Genomic DNA, 27,370 nt, shown 5'->3' on the forward strand with positions numbered 1-27,370 from the left:
GGGACCCAACTGTTGGACTCTGCCAGAAATGGCTCTTGGAGACCAAGCTCTTCATAAGGCCTCAGCCAGCAACATAGGGAGAGAAGCAGACATCTTCCTTTGTGGGGTCTCTGGGGAGCTATCCCCATGGCACTGTCTATGGGTCAGCGGTTAATGAATACCTTCTTTCAGGTGAACAAGGGCAGGAGATAAGTAAATGCTGGACTCAAAGCCAAACACCTTCTTTGGCTCTGCCATCTCTTCACTCTCTGACCTTGGATGATCACCCCTTTTCTCCTGGTTGAGTGTGGTCCCTTTCAGCTCCCACTTCTATGACTGGTTTCTCAGCAGGCAGTTCTCTGAGCAGTGCTGGAAGCACTCATGACTCCATCAATAAACAAACAAACAAACAGATTGAATGCCCACTGTGGGCCAGTTTCAGGGAAAGCGAGGACAAAGCCCATGCCTTCAGGGGACTTCCAGTCTAATGGAGAGAAAAGCCACTTAAGTGGGGCTTAGTAAAGTTGTTCAAAGGTCCAAAGTTGGCCTTAGCCTTTCTCCCAACTAGACTGATCATCCCTCCCAGCTCTCTCTGGCCCAAAGCTCTTGCATTCCAAGTCTGTGTTCCATTTCCAGAAGTTTCTCTCAAAAAGCTGTTCTTCATTAAAAGACCACCTAATAATACTTGCCAGATTAAAAAAAAATCGTTAATAGGCAGCTTCTACACTTTAAGAAGGAACATTGTCCAATAGGTAGAATTTTAGTCATCTTGAAATGCTTGTGGATCATGGGAGTGGGGATTGGCTGCCCTAAGCCTCTGCATGACACCACATGCTTATAAGTTGGCCTGCTCAGTAAGCCCCTCTCTTGGGTACACAAGGATACAACACAGAAGACTTGTCCAAAGAAGGCATACACATCTAGATCTTTGCCAGCATCCCTTGAGACAAGATCTTTGCCAGCATCCCTTCCCCAACCAGAGTTTTGTTTCTCAACCATAGTTGAGAAATGCCTAAGCCATCTCAATGCCTACAAGTTAAAGTTCAGATTCATAAAGCCCCCAAGAACCAGCACATTTCCTTCCCAACTACCTTTCCCATCTTACCCAAGCCCTTGCTCCTGACACACACAGCTAGTTCACATGTTGTACTTTGGTCAGCACCTTGGCACACACTCCTTTCTGTGTTCAAGATGCCTGTTCCCTTGTCCACTTGGTGGAAATTCAGTTATTCCTCAAGGCCCAGTACAAATGTACCTCTTCTGGGAAACCTGTCCTACCTTCCCTTCCTTGGGTGAATAACTCAGACCCTTCTATTTGTTCCCCAACTCTTGGTGCACACCACACACAGATTCCCTCTCTCTCTCTCTCTCTCTCTCTCTCACACACACACACACACACACTGCATCACCATTGGTTGTTTATTTATTCATCTTCATTACTAGACTGTAAGATCCTTCAGTCAGGCATTCATGCCTGTATCCCTAATGTCTTACATTGAGCCTGACTAATTTTTTTTTTAATGTTTATTTATTTTGAGAGAGAGAGACAGAGAGAGAGAGAGACAGAGAGAGAGAGAGAGAGCTAGCAGGGGCAGGGCAGGGAGAGAGGGAGACACAGAATCTGAAGCAGGCTCCAGGCTCTGAGCTATCAGCACAGAGCCCGACGTGGGGCTTGAGCTCACGAACCACGAGATCATGACCTGAGTCAAGGTCAGACGCTCAACAGACTGAGCCACCCGGGTGCCACGAGCCTGATTAATTTCTTAAGGTTGTGTTGTCCAGTATGGTAGCCACTGAGCACATGTGTCAATTAAAATTAAGTAGATTTTAAAATGCAGTTGCTCAGCCACACCAGCCATATTTAAACTGTTCAATAGCCACGTGTGCCTAGTGGCTACCATTTTGGATATTGTGGATATTGAACTTTTCTCTCATGTCAGAAAGCTCTGTTAGACAGTGTTGTCTTAGAAAGTTACAGCACCCAAGTTGGAGGAATCATGGGTCTGGGGAGTTCTTAGCTGCCCAGACTACATATATGTCAGTGCCTTACACAGAGAAGGTGTGTGAAGGAAATCTCCTACACGTGGGTCTGGCGTTCAATCACTTGGGTTTGAAGCTTGGTTGCTATTTCTAGTGTAGACACACTGCCAACACCTTTTCTGACTATAGCCCCAAGTTATCAGCTGCCTAAGAGCATCTGCTGGACTATTCTCCTTAGCTAAGAGATTTCTTTTTGTTTGTTTGTTTTTTAACTTTTTGATTGCTGAGTAATAATTTTCTTTATCTGTTCATCCATCAGTGGACATTTGGGCTCTTTCCATACTTTGGCTATTGTTGATAGTGCTGCTATAAACACTGGGGTGCATGTGTCCCTTCGAAACAGTACACCTGTGTCCCTTGGATAAATACCTAGTAGTGCAATTGCTGGGTCATAGGGTAGTTCTATTTTTAGTTTTCTGAGGAACCTCAATACTGTTTTCCAGAGTGGCTGCACCAGCTTGCATTCCCAAAGAGATTTCTTTTCATGGAATGGAAAGGGCCTTTCAGGACAAGCACTGACATCTTGCCAAGGGAAAGGCTCATCAATAAACCTGGGCTGAGTGGTGTCTACTTCAAGGTGAAGAGCTTTGGCTCAAGGATTGTCTAGGTTCTCTCTTCCCTCCCCTGACCTTTACTATCCTAGACAGGAATAAAAGTTGTTAGCTGAGGCAAAGGGTGGACTTGGCTAGCATTCACTTCCTGCAGCCCCCGTGAGCTAGGGGATCAGGATGATGGGGCAGCCTGAGGTCCCCCAGGACATGAGCAGCATTGGAAAGACTTCTAGAATTATGTGGCTGACCCTGGGCCCCTCTGTTCTATGCAGCTGAGGGATATGAGGTGTTTACATCAGAGTTCCTGGCCTGACAGTCTTGGAAAACTCAGTTTGCTTTCCCTTGGTGCCTCACACCCCTCCTGTCTGTACCTTTTCTGATTTCCTGGGGCCTGTGCCCCAAGAGCCTTACTTTTTCATAAGGAGAACTTGGAATTCTGCACTAGAGACCAGACTCCCAACTCTCTCCCTGCCCTCTGCCTTCACCCATCCCTCCCAATCCAATCCCAACATGGGAGCCTCAGTGATCTTCCTAAAATGCCAATTTAACCTGTGACCCACTATAATCTGCCCCTTTGCAGCTTTCATTGTCTCATCTCTGGACCCTTCTCACTCATGTGTACACCATTGACTATTCACCAGACACCCTCCCTGCCTCTGTGGTTTTGCCCTTTCTGCTCCTTTGGACTTGCATACCCTTTTCTAATACTGCCTCTTCGGAAAACTCCTCCTCCTCCCTTGGGAGCCAGCTCAAATGCCACCTTCTCTGTGAGGTCTTCTGGATTTCTCACAGACAGAAAGAGTGGGACCCAGCTTCCTGAGCATTTTCTATACACTTGACTGAAGTATGTATAGCTGTGGGTTTAAAGCCACAGGCTTTGGAGTCAAATGGCTTCACCTCCGTGAGCCTCCTTTTCTGCATGTAAGATGCAGGTAATAAGATTCCTACTCCATCGGAATGAGGTAGAGATCCAATATGAAAATATATGTAAGATGCCAAACACAGCTGGCCATCAGCTAACTCTCAATAAATGTTAGCTAAAGAGTTTATATTGTTTTTATTAAATAATAAATAGTCTGAAAGCTTCTCTGGAGAGGGACTATGTGTTATACTATTTGAATCCCAGAACTGAGAACAATACTGGCCTCACAGTAGGTATTCAGTGAATGTTTAGTGGATTTAATCCAATCCACCGGATTGAATTTTTTAATCCTTTTTGATTGAACTAAATCCAATCCGACTGAATTCAAGACCAAAGGAATGACAGTGATTGAGTTGAGACTAATGTAATGAGGGGCATTTCAGGCAACCCCATGGGTAGTGGGGAAATATTTGGGGGTAGCAGAGACCTTACAGGGTCCCTCATGGAACCACAAAGGGCCTTCACAGGAGGCAGGCTGTGGTCTCTACAAAGGGAGCCTGGGAGGGTGTCAGTGTGTCTGAAGGTAAAGTCATCTGAGTACTGGGCCCAAGCTGGTTGAGTGTGCCTGGTCCCCAGATGCACGAACCCTCCCTAAGCAGGGCCAGAGCATTCTATGGGCAGAGAGCACCCCCCATACACACTGTTAGAGCCTCATGGCCCTCCATGCGGAGGCTGGTGGCTGGCACTTGTGGCTGGTGCTGGGGCCTGCTGCCTGTGGAAGGCCCTGGAGCACCTCCTCGCCACTCTGCAGGTGCCAGCCTGCTCTCTGCTGGAACCCTCGCCTTCCCTGGCAGGCTTTCCGTCAGGGCTGTTGGTCCCTCCAGGCAATGAACGGCTCCCACATGGAATATTTTCCCCACAGAATAACCATTTCCATAGTGGCTGCTTTTTGTTCTTTTTTCACTTTCAATATCCTCCCCCTTCTACTCTGCCTGTACTCCACTCCAACCAGAGCCTGAGAGGCTCCCTGCCCCTGTACTGCCCCCTTGTCCTGCTGAAAGTCACCTCTGTGCCTGTATGTGCTGGAGATGGGGACTGGGGCTTTTGAGGTGAAAATCCAGACTGGGTTTTGCTCAGAGCAGCTAGTTGACAACTGGGTGCCAAATAGACAGTCCTTGTCCTCAAGGTACCTCACCACCAACCTCTTTCTTACCCTCATACTCATAATCAGGAATTGAGAACAGAAGGTCTGGCCCACAGCTTTTGAGGGTTTCTGAGCTCAGGAGCAATACTGGCTTCGTAGGCATGTGGCCTGTGCAGTTATTCAGGACTTTGGCTCAAAAGATTTAGTGCTCTGCTGTTGCCATCTTGAAATTCTCTCTTTTTAAAAAATGTTTATTTATTTTGAGAGAGGGTAGAGAGAGAAAGAGGGGGAGAGAGAGAATCCCAACCAAGGTCTGGGCTGTCATTACAGAGCCGGACATGGGGCTCCATCTCATGAACCATGAGACCAGGATCTGAGCCAAAATCAAGAGTTGGATGTTCAACCTACTGAACCACCCAGGCGCCCCACCATCTTGAAATTCTTAATCATTTTTGAATAAGGGTTTTCAATTCTCATTTTGTGTCTATCTCTGTAAATCACAAGCCCATCCTACTGGGGAAGGCCTGCATTGTGAACAGCTTCAAGCAGAGAAGCAAGTAGCTAGGTAGGAGTGAGAGTTGGGGCAGAGAAGCACCACCAAACTCAGTGAGCCAGTCACAGGATGAAAGCTGTCTCTGAACTTCTGAAATGGCACCTTGGCCCTCCTTTCCTTCTCTGCAAAAACCTGATGGGCTGACAAAGTAAAGGGATACTCCAGATCCTAAGATGGGCTGTGGATACTTTCTTAGGATGGGGGACCACATCACGGAAGGGGCCCTAGAAACACAGATTCTGTCTAGATAGATGAGAAACAATAGTCTTCCCTGAATGTCCCCAGCCTTGTGGAGCCCACTTCAAGCCCATCTATCTTCATGGATCCTGGTTTCTAGATTCTCTTTGCTCCTAAGGATCTTGTCCTATAATCACCATAGCCTCTCATATCACATGGCTCCAGCCTGGAGAAAGGACTCAAGTCACGCATGACCTGAGTGTAATAGAACAGAAAGACCCTTGCTTTCTTCTCCCTGCTGGCCTCTTGATCCTCCCCTGGGACATGCTTACCTTTAGATTCAAAGCCAGCCTGTGTTCAGGGAGCAGGTACTATGTGACAGGCCCTGAGCTCGGAACTTCACATTCATGATCCCTTTTAAATGAATACCTGGTGACATCTGTGGATCAGCTGGTGGTCCACTAGGAGCCCTGAATCTGTCCCTCTAGTCTTGTATTTGACTAAGATCTGGTAGGAAATAAGATGGATTAAAGAAGGAAATTCCAGAAAGAATCCATTAGGTCAATCTAACGCCCTATGGGCTGTAAGGGACTTTGGTTTCCAGATATAAATATGCTTCCTGCAGCTGAGAGAGGTGTGTGTCTTTCTGTCATCCTATCCTTTTAGGGAAGCCAGGCTGATGGAAAGAAGTAGAAAGAAGCCCTGAGTTTGAGTCCCAGCCCTGCTACTCCCTTTGGGCATTTCTCTTTATCTCTCTGGGCTTCAGGTTCCTTATATAAAATGAGTGAGGCTGCCAGGCTCCTTTAGGCTGATATAATGTGGTTCTGAGTTTACACTATTGTCCTTCTGGGTCACTGTCAGTGAGCAACTTCTTGCTGTCTAACCCAAATATCTTCTGTTGCTACTTGCTTCCTGTTAGGTCTTTATCTCCTTTTAGTCCAACAAGACCAGGCCCCCAAGTCGCCAGCTCTCTGGAATGTCCTATGGCCAGGTGACTTTCAGACCACCTGCTCCTTGGGACTTGGACTTGGAGGGAAGGGCCCCCAACCTTCACTTAAGCTTTTCCTGCCCCCTTGCCTGCCTCAGCCTCAGCTCTGGGTCGGGGGAGTGTGATAAGCCCTAGAAAGGTTAAATTGTTTCTGCAGAGCCCAAGCACGCCCAAACTGGCCTGTGAGGTCCCAGCGAATCTGCCCTACTGCCGCAGGTGAGAATTATAGTCAGGAATCAGTCAAGCAGTCTAGGCCCACGTGGGAGAAAGAGAAGGGCTGTTGGGGGTTGTTGATTTTATTCCAGAGCTTAATTGGTATAATTGCTCTTTTCTTCCTGCCAAACCAGAGTCCGTCTGGATTGGCCCTCCCACCTGCGGATGGGGAACAGCTCAAAAAGGTCCATTAGTCCCAAATGGAGAATTCTGCTGGTTGCTTACAGGTTCCTTTGTCTCCCACCCAGATGCACGGGAGCCTGGCCCACTTGCCCTAGAGGGACCTCAGGACAGCCTGAACCCTGACTCAGGGGGGTCAGGCAGCTTCCTCAGACAGCACCCATCCTGCCAGATCTGAATTTATGTTTAGGGTGAGCTGGAAGTCCAGGCACATCACTCAGGCCAAGGTAGGCTTGGGCTGGGATGTGGACCCAGCGAAGCGTTGCTGGATTTAGCAAATAAAAAGACACGTTGACCATTTAAATTTGGATTTCTGATAAATAACAAATAACTTTCAGGATAAGTATGTCTCATGTAATATGTGGGTTGGAGCCCAGGTAAACCTGAATTTCAGATACAGGGAGAGAGTGGAAGGGACTTCTTGGGGGCTCCCCAAAGTTCAGAGGTCCCTGAGGGAGGGAGGGTATGTCCCATAAGAGGAGAAGGAGGAAAATAGAAGCCAGTACTGCTCCATTTTCTTCCCTGCTGCCTCCCCCACTCCACTCTGGGCTCCTCAGGAAGCCCACCTCAAAGGGGGTGCTCTGTCCACACAGCCAAACCCACCAGGAGGATCCATAATTGCCAAATTCCCAGTTTCTCCCTTGGGTCCCCAGGGCCCCTGTGGATAGCCTCCTTGTTAGAAGGAAAGGTAATTCTGGGTAGCAGACCTCAAATGGGGCGTTTTGTCTGCATTTAACCTCAGTCACTGAGATGAGCAGGTAGTCAACCTAAATAGCTGAAGAAAGCAACCCAAAAGTGTTAAGAGAGGGGCTTTGTGACTAGATCTGATGGCTAAGCTCACACTTGCTTCCTGCTCACCAGAGCCCCTGGGTTAGAGTTGCCACATAAAATAGGAATATTGCATGGGACTTACTAATTTTAAAAAGTTATTCCTTGTGGGTGTGCTTCGGTGACTCAGTTAAGCATCTGACTCTCAGTTTCGGCTCAGGTCATGATCTCACTATTTCGTGAGTTCAAGCCCCGTGTTGGGGAGAGAAAATCTGCTTGGGACTCTCCCTCTCTCTCTCTCTCTCCCTCTCTCTCTACTTCCCTCCTGCTCACATTGTCTCTGTCTCCCTCAAAATAAATAAATAAACATTAAAAAAAATTTTTAAAGTTATTCCTGTGTATCTGAAATTTGGGTTTACCTGGGCTCCAACCCACATATTGCATGGGACATACTTATCCTCAAAATTATGTGTTATTTGTCTGAAATCCAAATTTAAATGGGCAACATGTCTTTTTATTTGCTAAATCCAGCAACGCTATGCTGGGTCCACATCCCAGCCCAAGCCTACCTTGGCCTGAGCGACGTGCCTGGATTCTGCTCACCCTAAACACAAATTCAGATCTGACTGATTTCTTCCACGTGTTCATCCCACCTTCTTCATTTGTCAGTTTGCTTGATTTCCCTCTCTGGCACGTCCCTGTCCCCAGGTATCAGGAGCAGGGTTTCAGGCACCTTCCTTCTAACATGCTCCACCACCCCGCTCCAAGAGATCTACAAGCCCAGCTGGGAGAGGCATTCTCTCCAATAGAGCAGAAAGGGGCCCCGGGGGTTCATCCAGCCCAGCCCTTTCCTGGGGAAGTATTATCCTGAGCCAGGCTTGTGCTTGGCCCAGCCTGGTAGAAGTGACCCCTCTGGGACCCTCCTGCCTCTGGGTTGCACAAAATGCAGGAGGTGGAGTAATCAGGGCCATAGGTTACATGTGAAAGTGTGCACATGTGCATGCATGGGCACACGTGTGTACTCACACATATGCATATGCATGAGAGGTAGCTTCCAAATGCCGCCAAAGCCACAGGGTAAGAGACGGTTTTCCCCTGCCCTGCCCCAGCGCCACTTTCTGTCTGCCCCATAGCACCTTCCCTGTGTCCATATACCCGGGGCCATTGTCTACCAGGGGCTCGGTCATGGCCTCTGCCCTGATTCTCAGGCTTTGTCAAATAGAGCAGCAGGTTCCCACCCTCCTCATGCCCCCCGGTACCAGCATCACACAGCGGTGAGGCACATGGCTTTCGGCACCAGACAACCTGGGTTGGAACCCCAGCTCTGTGGCTCACTAGCTAAGGGACCCTGGGTGACTTCATCTCTCTGTAAAATGGGGCTAATCAGACCTACATCGTGGAATTGCTACAAGAGCACAGATCACACACTTGCACCTGGCATATGACAAGGTCTCAGTAAGCAGAAGCATCGGTTGCTATTGGTGTCACACTTGTCACTATAGGATTGCTCCCAGCCCAAGGCTTTAGAGAGAGAGGGAACACCCCCACCTTGGAGATTCAGGCCTCCTGGGTCTGTTTTACCCTTTAGGTAAGCAGTTGCAGAGAGCAGGACACAGGCCTGTCTGACAAGCCATGCCCTAGCTGTCCTGGTCCCCTATATCCAGTGGGTTGTTGGGCCTTATTGATTTGACTTCCTAAGGATGTCTGAAATCTGTGCCCACTTCCCCCATCCACATTGGCCCTGTGTTGTCCTGCTTTGAGGCCTTCACTCATGATACCCTGCTTTCTACCTCTCCTTGTCTGAATCTTATCTTTTCTTAAGGCTCTCTCAATAGTCACTCTGCCTGTGTAGTTCTAAGATTCAGGGCTTGGCTGTCTGTCTGTGGTCTCTGAGAAAGCTGGGGCCAAGATGCTGCCCTCACTGAGAGGAAGTAAGTAGGGCAGTGGCATTCTGACGGGGTGCTAAGAAGACCCCTGGAACTGCTGGATGATTTTGTTGTGACAGGGAGCCTGCCAGGCCAGCAGCGTACTCTCCCGAGTCAGGAGCAACAGGGGTCACCATCAGGAGAGGACACTTTTTGGGACTGAATACCAGAGGGGCAAAATTTACTTCTCAAGCTTTATGGGTATGGCTATCCCTTTCTGGACCAGGAGGTTGTGTAAAGTAACTATCTCTTTGCCTGTCTTCCGGCCTCCAATATGGCCCTTCTCCTATACCAACAAGGTCAACAGAGGAATCTCTCTGAAACAGAAATCTGGCCATTCTTCCTTCGCTTTAAACCCTTCAGTGGCTCCCTGTTTCCCTGAACATAGCATTGCTCACAGGGCCCAGCAAGCTCCGCCCACCCGGCTAGCTCCACCTTACACTTTTCTCTCCTGTTTCCCCTCTCTCCCCTCCTGTGGCCCTACCTGACCACTTTCAGTCTCCTACAACGCTGCACCCTCAATTTCCCATATGTCTTTGCTCTGCTTGGAATTCTTTTCCCCATCTCCTCCCCTGACCGGTTCCTCCTTGGCCACCAGGTCTGCATGTAAACATCACTTTGTCCGGGAGGCTCTTCCTGAGGCCCACACACCTGTGCTTCCCTCGTATCACTGCACTCTGAATATGGCTGACTTTCCCACTGGATTGCAAGCTACATAAGGAAGCACAGGGACACTGTCTTCTTGGCAGCTGATACTTATCCAATGTTTCCCAAATTTGTCTGTGGGAAGAAGCATCTAGGGTGTTCTTTAGAAACAGATTCCTAGGCCCCACCCCAGACCTTCTGAACTAGACTACCCTGGGTGGGGGGCTTAGGAGTCTGTATTTTCATAAGCTTCCAGTCAGTCAGACCATTAAGGGTATAGTGACCACCATTGGTATAGACTATATCTGGAGTGACATGCCTTGCCAGTAGAGGGCACCTACTGAAGGGTTTTTGATCCCATCAGGTGAGGTTTCGTGTAGGTGGGAGGTCTTTCCTAATCACAGCTTTCAAGGACTATCTCAGTCAGTTTGCTTTTCCATCTAAGGTTCCAGCACTGACCTGTCCACCATTCCCCTTGATGGTAAGCCAGGAGTGTCTCCAAGTGGTGCTTAAGATGTTTGGCAAGAAGAGCACTGGTAAAATGGCTTATGGAAGAGATAGAAGCACTTCTGGACCTTCCTCTGCACACCCTGAACTCCAGTCACATCCATTGTCCTTTAGGTTCAGGATTAGGGAGTGTTAGCGCCTTTGTGGACAAAGGCTGGGTTTCAGTGACTTAGGTGCCATATACTGTGTGGGAGAACCATGCCTCAAGACAAAGCCTCCCTTCAAGATAGAAAAGTCTAGGAGTAGACCAATGGTCACAGGCCAGCTTGTCTGGTCCCCATGGGACCAACCACCCAGGGTGATCTGATTTCAGCCCAAGAGACCAGGAGGCAGAAGACAGTAGCATATTGATAAAGGACATCACAGATGGGATACACCTGTAAAAAGCTAAGATGAGCTTGCCTTGCTGGGCTGAACTTCTAGATCTTTTAGAATTTACATTAGAAGTCCTCATGAAACCTAGGAATCTCTGGTTTTGCACAGACAGGATCACCACCATCTATTTACCTGTTCTGAAAAGTAGCATATCAAGGACTTCAACTGTATTATATAGGGACCTCCCATAGGTAATCACCTGAGCAAGAAGCCCCAGGACCTTGTCAGGAGCTTCATCTAACCACTGGGTCCTTGAAGAGACAAGGAGCAAACGATACTAGGGTTGGGTGACAGGGAGTGGCAAGTGTCTTTGGGGAGGCATTTTCTTTGCTTAGGTCCAGAGGGAGAAAATTTCCCTCTGCAAATGTCGGGAGCATCCCCACTCTATGACCTTGAACCGGACAGGGGTGGGAAGAAGAGTGGCACACCCAAAGCAGGGGAGCTAGGCCATCAATTTAAAAGCCTGAGGGTATGAGGGAAATACTAGTTATCCACAGATGGGCTATGGGTTCAACATTGGGTCTGAGAGGAAGAGTTGGTATCATAAATAGGAACATATGGCATAAAGAATCAAGAATTCTGGGTTGGAATGGAGGCAAAATATGGGAGCTTGAACAGGTGGGGTATAGGATAAGTGGTGGCCAAGTCGCAGCTTTAGTCCTAGGGTACTTCAAAGGCCTGTTGGGGTCCTGGCTGGCCCAGCTTGGCCCAGTCCCAAACCTTGGTCTGTGTCTTGCCCTGGATTGATCTTCTCCATCCTCTCTTCCACCAGGCGCCTAGATGCCAACCTCATCTCCCTGGTCCCGGAAAGGAGCTTTGAAGGGCTGTCCTCCCTCCGCCACCTGTGGCTGGATGACAATGCACTCACCGAGATCCCTGTCAGGGCCCTCAACAACCTCCCTGCCCTACAGGCCATGACCCTGGCCCTCAACCGCATCAGCCACATCCCTGACTACGCCTTCCAGAACCTCACCAGCCTTGTGGTGCTGTGAGTGCTGCTCTGCCTCCCACTCTGGGGTGGTGGGGGGAGGGGTCCTGCTGGGGGCTGCATGTTTACTCCAGAGTTGGGTTGGAAGCCTGGATTGCTTTGCTCTTCTCTACATGTTACTGAACCGTCTGGCCTCAGTTTCCCCTTTATAAAATGAGGATGATCATCCCCTGTTGACCCCATGGGGATTATCATGAGGCCAAATGACAGTAGAGCTCAAATGACAGTAGAGAGTAGAAGTGCTCTTACACCATCATCAGAAAGCAGAAATTAACCTATTTGTTTCTCACTATGCAAATATAATAACTATACCAAGCTAATTGGACTACAAGTCAAGAATCTCTTAAATGATTTCTACCATATTCAACAATCAGATGGTGCAGTCTGATGCTTTGGCACCAGGATAGGATAAATTCATCTCAGTTCCCAGGCCTGGAGAACCAGAGAAATGCCATCACTTGTAATTAGACACCAACACCCCATCAGGGTAATTACCTGGGAGATAGTATCCCTGGCAGGAATTGGGGACTGGGGTTACCTCTGCCTCCCCAGTGAGAACTTTAGAGTGCAAATTAGTTCCCAGCTAATTGCTATGAGTGATTGGTAAGTTCATAGGGTAATTACTAAGGGTTTGGAGGTCATGTGTAATTGCTTTGGGTTACACACTAATTGCTAGGGAACATATGTGTTAGTGATGCTGCTGCTAAAATGGCAACCTTGACTCCCCTACTCTTGAAAATCTGGTGTGATTTTCCAAATCAGAGAACAGTTGATGCTTAGATCCATTTGAAAGGTGAAAAATCAGGCACCAATTTGTTTGTCTAATTCTCTGTCCTGGGAGACTAGAGAACCAAGATGAATATCCTCATGGATCATGTTTTTCTATCAGGATGGCCATTCCATCTCTCCTTCTGGAAGTCACTGAGGGTATTTACACAAGGCAAACAGAACAAGGTGACTGATTCTAGTTTTGGTGACATCCCTGTGACACCCTGAGGGAATGGGGTCAGATGTCTGCAAGAGACAAGACTGGGAAAATGAAGATCACATGATGGGTCCCAGACAAATGAACAGCAGCAGGCATTTTCAGAACTCCTATGTGGACACTGACGATTCTAAGAAGTATGAGAACAGCTGCTGCCCTCCAGGGAGGGGTTGACACTCTAGTTGAAACAGCAGAATAAATGTGGAAAAAGACAGCTAATGATGTAATGCATGCCAAGATAGCTGATGATAGATATAGGTCCATGCAAAGTAGGAATACTGGGGCGGTAAAGCAAATGTAGAGGGTAAGAGGGAAGGCTTCAGGGGGAAGGTGGGTGGGTCCTGGACCTGGAGAGATGATGAAGAATGAGACGGTGAAGGCAATGACATTGTTCCAAGCAGTGTCGTGAAGACACTGAGGGGAAGTTGGGGTGTTTGGTGGCCGGCGAATAGGCCAGTCTGGTGGGAGCAGAGGATCCTCGTGCAGAGTGTTGGAGAAAAGGCTGGAAAGGTGGGTTGAGGGACTCACAGTGTCAGAGCAGGAGGTTTGGCTTGTGTCCATCACTGGGGAAGGACCGCTTGAAGGTTTTCAGGCAAAGATGAGAAGGAGGTATTTTAGGAAGACTGATTCAAAGAGATGGGAACGGGGAGACAGTTAGGAAGCTCTCGTTTATCAACCAAAGTCTAGTTTAAGGAGGTGGCAGAAGGAACAGAAGGGAAGACACGACGGAGGGATGTTTTGAAGGAAGAATCAATCTGATTTAGAGATTTTCAGAGGGTACAAGACCAGGAGGAAGGGAAATCAGAAATGACTCCTAAGTCTGGTTGGGAACCAGGGAATTGGAACAGTTGGCCTGCTGCAGATCCAGGAGGGGTGAGGGCCCCGCTGGGCAAAAGGAAGGACAAGAGACTAAAGAAAGAAAACCTACTGGGGCAGGAGCAAAGCTGAAGGACAGCTGGTCCCTCTGCGTGATACAGGGCCAGAAGCATTACCCCTTTGTCCTGCCTCCAACTCACCTGAGAGGGGAAAGGAGGCTGGAGAAAGCTATCCAGGGACTATGGGACGAGCTACAGAAAGACCCAGGAGGTAGATAAGGAAGACCGTGTGATAGGAAGTAAGAAAGTTTGGTTAAACCCAAGTGGTGCCCAAGGGTCTGGCTGGAGGTGTCAGTAGATAAGTGGGGTGGAGGAGGAGGGGCTTCTCTTCAACCTGAACCCAGGGCTTGTATCAGGCTGCTCTGATATACATGCAGCTCCTTCCTATCACCTCTCTAGCACTGACAAGACCCCGGGAAAATGCTTAATCGGGCAGCAGGGGTGTCAGTGGTACAAATCTTGTCTCTTCATTTGAACCATAAGCCCCAACAGTCTGCCCCAGCCTGGGCTGCTGGAGGTGTCCAGGATGTCCGGGCTGAATGAATGATTTGGGACAGCAAGTTGGAACCCTGGAGCCAGATATTTAGGAAGCTGAGATGGTGTAGACCAGAGATGCTGGGGGAGGTGGAAGGGCCTGGAAAATGGAGACCAGAGTTCAGCAGGAGGCAGAAGAAATGATAAGAGTTTGGTGACAGTCAGGATACAGGCATGGAGGAAACGGAGAAAATGAAACCCCCTTGGAAAGGGCCGATAGTGTATTCCCAGGATGCATGGAGCTGTGTTTTCCCTATCAAATCAGAAACTCCATATGGGAGGGGTCTGTCTCCCCTTGGAACCTGGTGGTGCAGGTGGACAAGGATGGGGAAGGCATACAGGACCCATGACCCTCTCGACTCCCATCTCTATCCATCTATGTTGGATGGGGTTTTCTTGTTTTGAACAACACCTTGCAGGCCTGAGGGATTTCTTCCCCTTTTAAGTGATTTCCTTTTTCTGCCTGAAAAGGCTTTTTAATTCTTTAACTTTGATAAATTAATTCGAATACGTCACAGTGTAGAATGCTCTGCATCTGATTTTCCTGAGACAATGGATGCTTCTGAGATGCAGATTCCCTGCTTTCTCCACTTTAGAGAATTTTTCTTCTGTATTATATGTTTGAATATATCTCCCATCTCATTTTTGGATTCTCTCCCTCTGAGACATCCATTACCCCTGTGGTTGAATCACCTTTATGTCTCCTACATCCATCCGTTACGGTTTTAGCCTTTTTGTCTCATTCAGCCACCATTCGCCATGGTTATCTCAAGTTTTTTCTCTGACACCCACTCAATTTTCAGCAGTGTTTACCCTGTTCCTTGGCTCAAATCTCTTGACTAGTTTTTTTTAATAATGTAGTTTGGGTCCCCAGCTTGTTTTTGTCGTCCACGATGCCATTTCTCTTTCATTTTTAAAATTTCGCCTTTGAAATATTATTTTGGGAGATTGTTTTGTAGCAGGAGGCCACTGTGGTAAATTTCCTTCTGCCCTCCTCTATTAGTTATGTTTTTTTCCTTGGCTTGGAACTTTACCTGCTTTTGGGTGCTCTCTTCTTCCCGCCCTTGGTCTCCCTGGTACCTCCATAACTGCCATGTGAATCCTTTGTTCTGGCCTCTGCCTAGAAAGCTGTCAAGTTGTTCTCAGTCTGTCATCTTTGGGCCCCATAGGTTCTCCCCTCCAAGCTAAAGTTTGTGGGCTAGTATTGTGGGTAGAGGAGGTTCTGTCCGCTTTTCTGTAGTAGAAACAGGGGGAGTGTGCTCTGAAGGGGGAGCCCAGTCTTTGTCAGACAGCCCGGGCTCTGCTCTGTCTGCAGAGTCAGAGTGTATTAACTGTGTGAGTTCACTCCCTCCACCCAAGAATCCCCTTGGGCTTCAAGTCATTTCCTCCATTCAGTGAGTAGCCTGGAGCCTTTATTTTACTCCCCTGTTTCACCTGTTTCCTCTGGAAGCCAGAAGTAGGGAGGGGAAAAGAACATTATTTAGATTGGGGGGGTTTAAGGGAAATTCTCAGGATTTTGTTTTCTTGCCAATTCAGTTCCTGAAGAAAGGGGGGAGATTATTAGGAGTTCCAGAGTTTTCCTTGGTCTCCAGTTTGTGCAGTTTATTTGCATTAACTTATGTCTCTGTCTTTGCTTTGTTGCTACTTATATATTTGGGCTGGAGGCAGGGGTCTCTTTGCTATTTTTGCTTCTTTCGTTAGGAATTAGGAGAAGAACATTCTGTCACTTATTTTCAATTCGCTATTTACTTTAAAGTGTCTTCCAAATGGATCTTTTACATCTCGGCAACCTGTGTGCACTCTGGCCAAGCCCTTCACCATCCTGCGCAGACACACGTGCTCATCTCTACCTCCCCACCTTTGTCCCCCTGTTAACTCTGCCTGGAATGTCCTTCCCTCTGCCTGTCCAGATCACCTATCCTTCAAGGCCCTGCTCTGGATCACCACCTCTGTAAAGCCTTCCCTGACTCCTCTGGTCTCACCAGTCTCCCATCTCTGAGCCTGTCTACAGCCCTCTCCAGCTATAACAGAAAGCTTAGCCTTTAATTATATGTTGTCTGCAGTGGTTTGCTCTTGGCTCCCATAAGCGCGTCTGGCCACTGAGTCAGGCAGGCTGGGTCCTGGGGAGCAGGACCGTAGAAGAAGCCTCAGACTGGAGCCCTCCTGACATCAGGCCTCTCTCCAAGAGCTTAGTGGGAGCCTGCCTCAGCCTTGGCCTTGGGCACTCCTCTTGCATTTTCCTTCAATAGGCAGTTAAAACCGTGTAGCCCATGGTTAATCCAGCCTTGGAGATCGTAACTTCGGAAGTCAGTCTTGGCCAATCATTTTGTCCCTGGAGATAAAGGGCTGGACCACTGGGGTCACTCTGTCCATGCTTCTGCCTCCACTTTGCTGCTTAAGCCACCGTCTGCTCTCCACCCCCACCCCACCCCCCGCCCGATGCTGTGGGCGCCCATTCTGACGTGCCTTTCCTTCCCACACAGGCATCTTCATAACAACCGCATCCAGCATCTGGGGACCCACAGCTTCGAGGGGCTGCGCAATCTGGAGACGCTGTGAGTGCCCAGGCTGTGGTAGGCCTCTGTCCTAGTGAGGAAGGCCCGGAGGCCCGCAGGAGGGAGGGGAGGCTGGCGGAGGGAGAAGCCAGCGGGACTGGGGTGCTGGGGCCTGGCTCCAGGCCTGGTCACCCACGTGCCCCTCCCTGGCATTTTCCGTAGGATGTCACACAGAATGCATTCCTTCCTCCTGCAGGTGGGTGGGAATGTGCCCTCCGGGAGTTCAGGGTGGCCCGCGGAGGGGGAATCCAGGATCTCTGCCAGCAGAGACCATCGAAATAGTGAACACTTTAGATAGATAGGAGAGCCAGAAGAATGAGGATATCAAGCCTGGGGAATGGAAGGCTTGGGGGTGGGGCTGGGGCTGATTTGATGGCAGTTTTGACATCTGTTTAAGGGAGGCTGCTGACAGAAGGGAGGGTAATACCATGGAGTCATGCCGGTACGGTTTGCCAGTGGATCTAACTAGCTAAATGATTAATGGGGGGGATGGCCCATTCAGCGCTCCGGCCTGACTATAAAAAGCACCCAAGTTGTTGACGCTTAAAAAGCCATATTATTCACACATCATCATCCTGGAATTCGGTTAAGGTCAGAATGCACCCAAACCCTCCCATCATTTCCTCTGGCGTCCCGCCAGCCCCCGCAGAGTGGGCTGAGTGGGCCCCATTTGAGCAAACAACTGGCTGGGCTCTCTAAGTCCGCCGGCCATGCCAGCTGGGGTCCCGCAGCTGCCATGAGGGAGCTGGCTGCCACGGTCACCTGGTACAGGCCAGCAGCGCCCAGGAGAGGAGGACCTCCCGGGTCAGGCGTGAGCCACTGAGGTTGGGGCAGGGCTCACAGTGTCAGGGTCATGGCCACAGTGCCTTTGCCTCCCCTTCTCCACCTCCTCCCTCCTCCCCCAACACGCAAACACATACCCGAGCTCCTGAGGTGAGGGATTTTCAAGAATCCAAAGCAGCCCAGGAGAAAATGCTGGGAGACAAGCTGCGACCTGAGGAAAGCAACGGTTTGGGGAAAACCGTTTGGCAAATCTAGCCCAGGAGGCCCGAGCTGTCTGCATTTGTGGTTGCGGAGGGGAAGGGAATGGGGGAGGCCAAGACCAATGCTCCATTTGTCTTTCCTGTGGGCGGGAGACCCAGGAGCCTGGTTGCTCTCTGGGGCTCGGCCTGAAGCACGACAAACGGCAGAGCTGGGTCGAGCTCCCCCTGTGTCCACCCCCCCACCCCCCGCCCCTGCAGCTGACTGAGTGCCCAGGAGTGGCATGTGGGAGGATGTCCCCCAGCCTGGGGTCGGGAAAGTTGGAACCTCTCCCTGCCACTGTGCGTGACTTGGGCTCTGTGCTTCTCTTCTCTAGCCTTCAGAGACAGCTGGGCAGTTCAGACTGGACACTCTAGCCTGCTCCATCAACATACTAGAAAACTGAGGCCCAGGGAAGTGGCGTACCCAGAGTTACTCCCTCACTTAGGGACAGAGCAAGATCTAGAATGTGTTAACTGAGAAAATACCGTGGAACGTTCCTAGTTTAATACTCTGCTATCCTTAATCATCTGTGGGTGCTAGGCATTTGGGGGATCCAGATGTAAGGGAGAGCCATTGTCCTCTTAAGGCCCACACCCTCGTAGCCACCCTCCCTCAGGGGACACGAGAATTTTGGAGGCGGTGTTTGGAAGCTGAGCTACCAGGCATCAGCAGGGCAGGAAGGAGTCCAGTGTTACCTGCCCTGGAGTGTGGGGGCTGTTGGTTCTGCTGGGAAATCCAGTGGGGAGGCGACATGTATACCGGGTGTGGGTTGGCACCTCTAAAAAGCCACCTAGCAGCAATTTCTTCACTTTTGGGGCACACTGCCTAATTCTTTCTCAATTAGCCACTGGATGGCTGTGCAGGGCATTTGGCTCAGCTCGTACTGGCTTCATTACAAAGCAATCCTGCCGCTAAGTGCCCACTGTACCTTTCGTCTGGGAAAGTGCTTGGCTCGGTCACACAGAGCCCAGGCTCTGCACCCACTGGACAGATGGGACAGGCGAGGCCAAGAGACAGGAAAAGACTTCCCGGCTTTACACTGTGGAGGCAGAATAGCCTCATTGACGAAGTCTACAGCTCGGAGCATCAGCTAGCCTGGGGAGCCTTGCCAGTCCTGCCAGCTGTGTGACCTTGGTCAAGGCATTTGCCTTCATGAGTCTTCGTTTTCCGATCTGCAATATAATACCACTAATCACACTGATCCTCTGGGGTTGACATGTGGGTTACATGAGATGATGTGTGTAAGTCTCATACAGAGCCTGGGAAACTGTGTTAGGAACCTGCCCCACACTCCGTTCTCATCCCCATCCCCTCTTCTGAGGGCCTCAGTCTGAACGACACCCCTTCTCTCCCCACCCCTGAGGGATAAGTTCTTCTTCCAACTTTTGATCTCCAATTAAAAAGGGGGAAAGTGTGTTCTTTATCCTCTATCCCTCCTCCGCCCCAGCATTTGCCGGGGAGCCTGCAGGGGCACCCAGATGTGGAAAGGGGGAGGAGTGGCCGGGAGAATAAAAGGAGAGAGAAAGATAGTCAAACCTTTTAATTGTTGCATAATTAGCACAGTTTGCAGCCTCAGTTATTACTTTGGAGCTTTTCATGTGAGCGTCTTACTGGAAGGGTATTTCTCCCTCGGGCCCTGTAAATCTCTGCCACTTAGACTTCTCTCATCTCCGCAGCGGAGGGGAGATCAACCCCCCTCCTCCCCCCACCCCAGCCCAAGCTGTGGTTTGGCTCTGTCTGCTGGCTTCTCTCAGGAGGGAGAGCAGCCCCCGGTCATGCCACCTGGGGAGGAGGGGCCAGGTACAGGCATTTCTCCTCATACCTTCATCATTGTCCCGGACCTTGTCAAGAAACCCCAGCCGGAGGCAGACAGGAAAAACTCTGCCCTGCACCCGCCACCTCCTTTCTGCTCCCGCGATGAGGGTGTCCCACTGCTGCTGGGAAATTCAGAATCAGAGACGAGCCAGCTCTCTGAACCCTTGAAGTGCTGTTTCTTCGATTTTCCAGATCAGACCAAGTCTGGAGATTTGGGATGAGTTGCCCATGTTTCTACAGTTTGTTTGTAAAAGCAGTGGTAAGCTACTGGCATCCAAACCCCTTGCCCCCTAATACGCTGCCCCACTTAGCACTAACTCCTGTGAGGGCAGCTTGATTACAGGACTTCCCAGGTTGACAAGTAAGAGAAAGCGTAACCAGCAAGAATTCTGAGAAGGTTCTCCCCTGGCGTCCCAGGGATGTGTAACCAGGCCTTCATGCCCTTAGGTCTGTGCCTACAAATTCGTGCTCAGAGGCCACAGGGTGCTATTCAGGTGCTATCAGATCATGATCCTGGAATCCCCAGTTATACCTACCAATAAAATAAAAGGCGGTGGGGGCGGGGGGGAAAGCCTTGCAAATGCAATTACAACCAAAGGGGACTGCCCCCACTTCCTAGATCTGGGAAATTGATGTCTGCGTCTTAGCTAGAATTCAAAGAAGTGAGGCCTAGAATGGATCTGGGGACAACAGTGCCTCACCTCCCTCGTGCCTGGACTATGATATCTGGGCCCTGTTATCACCTCATAAAACACATCAGAGCTATTGGAGTTCATGTACTGGCTGGACCTTTCCCCGTTGGAGGGGGGCCCGGGATCACAGTGGAACAGAAACCTACTGGCTCTAGCTCCCTCTATAAAGCAGGACCAGCATTCAACTGAGGTCTGGGAGGAGAGGAGGGCAAAGCAGGAATTTATAGAATTCTGTCTTATAATACAAAATCGTGCATTCCATGTAAAACCTCCTTTGGTGCCAGATGCCCCAGAGATGTGCTTCTGCAGAATATTTGTACCTCAATAGCTGCTGTGGCTGCAAAGTACGCCCCTGTCTCCAAGTCATTGAAACCAGCCACACCAACAGATTTTGCTCTAACTTAGTCCTGAGAGTATCCGACCACCTCTCAGTCCTGGGCCCGATGATCTGCCCTCAGCTGGAATGGAAAACCAGGCAGGTTTTCACTGGCGGCTCTTCCAGAGCTCAGGAGGATCCTAGAGTAGAAAAAGGACTGGGCTTGAGTCAGCACACTGGCATTCAGATGCTGGCTCCTCCAGCAGCATGTGACGTGCCCAAGTCACCTGACCTCTCGAGAGCCTCAGTTTCCACAGCTAGAAAATGGGGGTGATGTTCTACAATTCACACAATGATATTTACAAGGCCTGGAGTACTCTAAGTGCTCCATTTGGGTTGGCTTTCTCTTTCTGTCCTCCCATTTGGTGCTGGATAGACAGCAATGGGCCTTTTCCCCCTGCCCAAGTTACTTCAATAACTTTTCTTCTTTCCTTCCCTCTTTTCCTTCCTTCCTTCCTTCCTTCCTTCCTTCCTTCCTTCCTTCCTTCCTTCATCTCATTCTCTCTCCTCCTCTTCTCCTCCCCGTCTTTTGACAGTGTGTCTTAAGGTGGCAGGCAGAGTGTTGCCCAGAGGTGTCATTCCATAGCCATCCATGGTGTGACTCATCTCCTCTATAGGGTGGCTAGGAATTCCCGGGGAATCAGGGCATGGCTACTATATTAGTTTCCTGTGGCTGCCATAACAAATTACCACAAATTTTGTGGCTTAAGAAAACCTCAGAAATGTATTCTCCCACAGTTCTGGGAGAGGCCAGAAGTCCAAAATCAAGGTATTGGCAGCGCTGATTCCTTCTGGAAGTTTGAGGCAGCATCTTTTCCCTGCCTCTCTTACCTTTGGTGGCTGCTGGCTACCCTTGGCATTCCCTGGCTTGTAGATTCGTCACTCCGATCTCTGCCTCGGTCTTCACGTGGTCTTCTCCATGTCTTCTAAGGACACTTGTCATTGGATTTAGGCCCATCCTGTTAATGCAGGATGATCTCACCTCAAGATCCTTAGCTTAATGACATCTGCAAAGGACCTTTTTCCAAATAAGGTCATATTCACAGGTTCCAGGGGTTAGGATGCTGACAGATTTTTGAGGGGGCTACAATTCAACCCACTATCGCTACCCACTGGCAGGTTCCCTGGCAAAGTGCTCTTGGGCAAGCAAATGGGTGGAGCAGAGGTTCACATGAATCTTGTCGATTTTCTTGCTAATCTTAAGGCAAGTGCTGATCATCCCACTGATAAGTTCCCACAGTTAAGAGACTCAAAGATATTTTTTTGCACGCTGTTGGGTCTCATATCTCACTTCTCCTCACCCCCAACCTCCCCCACAACCACTTGTTGAGGAAGACGAGTCAGAAATTGTGTATCCTTGTGTTACACGCAAGGAAATTGAGGCAGAGAGTGGTTGACTTGCTCAAGGTCATCCAATTCATTAAGAACCAGGACGAGAACCCGAGTTTCTCTGCCTTTGGCCTGGCTTCAGTCCGTCAGACCACACTGCCTCTCCAGGCTAACCCTGTAAGAATTGAGGAACTCTTTCCTCGCCAGTTCTTAATCATCTTACATTTGTGGGTTTATTAGCTGCAAATTTGTGGGGTTTTGTGGCTTATAGAGGAATTTATTGTTCCATATAAAACTTTTTTTCTGGCTTTCCACACAGAACCACTAATGACTTCTCACAGGCAGAAAATCGAGCTGCCCAATGAGTTTGTCTTGTGTTCTAATACCATGGCAAGTTATTAATAGTTCTTCCCGGTACAACATTCCCTTTCCCATCGCCCTGGTGCTTGGGGTAGCCAAGGTCACCATTCTTGTCACTGCTACCCTTTCCTCCTCTGCTGGCAATGGGGCCAAAGCTTCCGCTCTGAACTTCCGCTGCTCTCACAGGCACCCTGGCCAGCCCATCTGCAGTGGAGGGTGATGGGAGGTTAAGGGAGTGGGGTGGGGAGATGGGCACTGATGGAGCCCCGGGGAAACCACTTGGCAGCTGGTTCTCTGGTAGACACCATGGAGAGGAAACGAAGATGTTCAGGTCTGGCCCTTAATATCTGTGGGAAGGAAGAGCTGCTAAGAATCAATAATTACCACTCTCTTTTTCTGTTTCGTTCGATTTTCTCATTTCATAAATATCTATTGAGTTTCTAGTATGTGCCGGGCCACCATTATGAACACTAGGGAAACATTTATGAACAAGAAAAATGCAGCCCCTGCTATCACGGAGACTGAAGGGTTCTAGACCAGGAGTCCTGAGTTCTTTTTTTTTTTTTAAGTTTATTTATTTATTTTGAGAGAGAGAGCACGCACACATGCACAAATGCGTGAGCAGGGGAGGGGCAGAGAGAGAGGGAGAGAGAGAGAATCCCAAGCAGGCTCCACACTGTCAGTGCAGAGCCCCACATGCAGCACGAGATCATGACCTGAGCCAAAATCAAGAGTCAGATGCTCAACCAACTGAGCCACCCAGGCGCCCCTAGATGGACTCCTTTAAAATACAAATTAGGTCATGTTACTCTTCTATTCAAAACCCTCCAGTGGCTCCCCATCATACTCTTGGAAAGAAACCAAAGTTCTATAAAGTTCTGGAAAGAAGCCTACAAGTTCTGCAAGGTGTTGGGTGATGTGACACCTTGCTACCTCTCTGGCCTCACCCCTCCTTCAATCTACTCCAGGCACAGTGGCTTCCTTGGATACACTAGATAGATATGCTCCTGCATCAGGACTTTGTACTGACTGTTTCCTTTGTCTGGAATGTTCTTTCTACAATTATCTACCTTCTCCGAGACTTTGCCCAAATGCCACCTTTTTAGCGAGGTCCTCCCTGATCACCATTTTGCAAGCACTTCTTATCATTTGCCATCTCCTTTTCCTACTTAATTTTCTCTATAGCACTCACCAATCTGATATTTATGTTATTATTTATTTATTCAGGTTGTTTTGTTATCTTTCTCCCACCTTTCCATGAGTTTTTTTATGTTTATTTATTTTTGAGGGGGGAGGAGAACAAACAGGGGAGGGGCAGAGAGAGAGGGAGACAGAGGGTCCAAAGCAGGCTCTGTGCCGACAGCAGAGAGCCCAAAGTGAGGCTTGGTAACTGCGAGATCATGACCTGAGCCAAAGTCAGATACTTAATTGACTGACCCACCCAGGCACCCTCTCCATGGGTTTTTGTAGCACCTGACACAGTGCCTGGCATGGCGAAAGTGCTCAATAAATATTTGTTGAACAAATGAATGGATATATAGCCCCTGGCAAGTCTCTGCTCCTCTTTGAGCTTCAGTTTCTCCATCTGAACCATGAGAGCATTGGACTATCCAATCTCTAAGATTCCTCCCAGCTCCGGACATCCATACTAAGTGCTGTGCAGAGTCTCCAGACCAGACCTCTTCTAGTAAAGATGGAGAAACTGAAGCCCTGGACATGGGCTGAACCCACAGGGATGGTCCCTCATCCTTGCCTTGGGGCAAGGTCCCCTGACCCGGTTGAAGCTCAGGATCCTGACATTCGACCAGTGAGTTGAAGTCACTAGGACAAAACCTCAAGCTACATTCTGCCCAGACCAGGGCAACCTCAAAGACCTCAGGTCTCCTGCATTAATGGGCCCATGGCATCCAGGTGAGGAAGGTGCTGCCCAAGGGTCTGCCCACATCTAGATGATGGGATCCTATTATATCATTTCTAAGTGTGGCTAAGGCTTTTCTGGGGGAGGGTGGTGAGAATATGAAATGTTTATGCACCTTGTCTACACCGTCAAAGAATGTGGGAGAAGACTTAGGTGGAATGTGATGATTGTCTTTGAAAGATCACACATATTTTATGGTCTTCCAGCTGACAGGATGAGGGCCAAGAGAGGAAGTAAGGGTGGTGCTCTAGCTTGGGATGAGGAAGGCTTACTTAATCTGCAGAATAGCCCGACTGTGTTCCCCCTAACGCCCAGCATAGTCGGTGAGCCCTGCCATTTGCATGGTCCGGGCAGAAACTGGATCCTTGTTCCCCTGGAATCTCAGAGATGAGTCCCGTGCGGGGGCAGATTGGACTGTTGCCTTTTACCTCCCTTCCGGTTCTGGGCTTCTCTGATCCCAGGTGCTTTATTCGGGCAGGGCAACAAGTAACCTCAGTGTCAGAGATCGGCAACTTTCATTAAAATTGGCGCTGTTATTGCTTCGGATATTTTCTGAATTTACTTTCTGGTGGAGAAGCGAGCGTAGGTGGAGGGAGGGTAGGAGGAAGGCGTGTCTGTATCTCTCAATAGAAACTGATGACAATTTTACTAATTGCTGCATTTATTAATGGGTGGCCTTTTATGTAGGTTGTTTAGAAAGTAAAACAATGCTATTAGTCATAAAGTCTTTGTTGGTTCCTGGCTCGCCAGGTTATCTGCCCCAAGCATGTGAAGTCAGATGGAGATAAAGGCTCAGTCTGCAATACAGGAAGAGCAATTAAGTCATGTATTCATCGTGCCTGCCCGCTTTTGTTACCGGCCCTTTGGGAGAGAAAAATGGTTCAGAGTTTACAATCAGCAACGTCTGTGTTTTGTGTTTCACGCTGGGGAGCTAGGCTCACCCACATTCCTCCATGTGCCCTTATCTGTGATCTGGCAATAAACATAAATATTAACCTTGAGAATAAAAGTGTAAGGGGAACCCCAATTAATTATGTTAATCTTCCTTTTTTGTTGTGAAAAGTAGATAGACCAACTTGTGTGTCTGCTGTTGCAGTGTCGGATGAATGGAAGTGCCTGTTCTGGTGTCTAGTGTCTAGTAAAAGAAAGAGGGGGAAAGAATTATTTGAGTATCCAGACCAGGCTCTGGACCGGATGAACAGAGTAGCCTTATGTAATGGGCATCCCTGATGTACAGGTGAGGAAACGACTGAGCAAAGTTAACTGGCTAGTTCGAGGTGATCCTGTTGGTACACAGAGGACAAAGCTGTTTCACTCTAAAACATATAACACACAAATAGACATCTAGCCTAACAACCAATTGGTTTTGACATGCTTGTTAGCACCCAAAGAGACTCCCACAGGAGTTTCTTCCCTTGGGAGGAAGCCTGGTGCGCCCCCCCCGCCCCCCCCCGCAACCCACCCCATTTATCCTTCTTCCCACTCTCCCTAAAACTTTTTTCTCAGCCCTGCTACTTGGAGCCTAGCCAGGCTGCAACTCTGGGTGGTACACAGAAAAGATGTTAAAGCAAGAGCCAACAGGCCTCGGCTCTGGGACTTGCAGTGATTTACCTCTTGTCTCTGAGCCTCAGTTTCCTTATCAATAAAAAGAAAGGGCCGGACAAGATGACTGTTAAATCCTGCCAGCTCTGTGCTCTGAGTCCATCGTGAGGCTCCCCAGAGATCTCAGGAGTTGGCCATTCCTGCACAGCCAGATGGAATGGAGAACACTGGGGATGTGGGTCCTTGAGCAGCTTGGGGCTTGGGTCACCTGCTTAGCTACTTTTACCGATTGTGTGGGTCTACCATCAGTTTTGATTGGATTTGGCTGGAAGCAGCTGAGCAGATGAAGGGGCATATCAGCTATGGACAGCTGCAGCCTCTGGACTGAATTCCGGCTGGAGCTGGGAATGGTTTTTCTTTAACCTCAGCCCTCCCCTGCCTGCTCCCAGCTCCTGGGAGCAGCATACAGAATAATTCTCTTCCTGGGCTTCTGGCTGATTCTGGGCTATTAAAGATAATAAACTATAAATCCATGGATGAGCTTTTCCAGGGAGGTTTAGGGCATCCTAAAGCACCTTGCAATGGAGGAATCGGACCAAATCAGCTTGTGGCCTGACGCGGGTCTTTCCTGCGATTGCCGAGAGGCTGTATGTTGGCTTCTGATCCCGAGGGGCTGAGACACTGCCCCAATGTGGCCAGCCACAAAGGCCAAAGCAACTCCCATCTCCAGGCCTTGACAGTGGATCATTCTTGACAATGATCATTCTTGACAATGACCATACGCATATATGGCCCTGTGCCTGGGCTTCGGGAGACTCAAAAGGGAGCTCATGTGCTTCCTGATAGTGGCAAGCTTCCTGTCTCATGGGGAAGGCACTTTGTACACAGATAACCCCATTCTGGACTCAAACTGCCTGGGCTTCAGTCCCAGCTCTTTCATTCATGGTCAAGTGATTGCCTCTCTCTGTGCCTCAGTTTCTCATCTGCAAAATGGAGATAATAATAAGTATTTACCTCAAAGGATTGGCATGGGAATGAAATGAATTAATATATATAAATCACCCAGAATCGTGACTATTACCTAGTAATTACTCTGATTATTATCGTTATCACCACCACCACTACCACCACTATTATTATTCTAATATTAAGCATGTTTCTGGAGAAAACATCAGAAAAGCACTGAGAGAGTGAGTGATTCATTCTGACTGCAGGGATGGGGCTAGGTACATGAAGGAAGGTATATTTGAGCCTGGACTTCAAAGGGAGCTAGGATTTCGACATCTAAGACTGGGGTTAAGGGCATCCCAGGCTGAAAGCGTGAAGGGCACAAGGAAACACACGAGGCTGTGAAAACACATGGGGGCTGAGATGGTAGACGGAGCTGAAGATGTATAGCATCAGAGCCCATTGAGGACTTTGAACTTTGTCCTGTAAGTAATGAGGAAGCCTTTTCAGATTTCTCAGCAGG

The 27,370-nt window shown here is 49.1% G+C and overlaps 1 protein-coding gene across 2 annotated transcripts in view; it reads left to right on the forward strand.

The window, feature by feature from the left end:
- LGR6 (leucine rich repeat containing G protein-coupled receptor 6) overlaps positions 1-27,370 on the forward strand; it is a 119,746-nt gene that overhangs the window by 63,760 nt on the left and 28,616 nt on the right. For both annotated transcript variants that reach the window (XM_043569535.1, XM_043569536.1), the window contains exons 5-6: positions 11,680-11,895; positions 16,773-16,844. In XM_043569535.1, coding sequence (XP_043425470.1) covers positions 11,680-11,895; positions 16,773-16,844 — 288 coding nt within the window. The remainder of the gene's footprint in view (positions 1-11,679; positions 11,896-16,772; positions 16,845-27,370) is intronic.

Source organism: Prionailurus bengalensis, chromosome E4, assembly GCF_016509475.1.
Source record: "Prionailurus bengalensis isolate Pbe53 chromosome E4, Fcat_Pben_1.1_paternal_pri, whole genome shotgun sequence".
Lineage (NCBI taxonomy): Eukaryota > Metazoa > Chordata > Mammalia > Carnivora > Felidae > Prionailurus > Prionailurus bengalensis.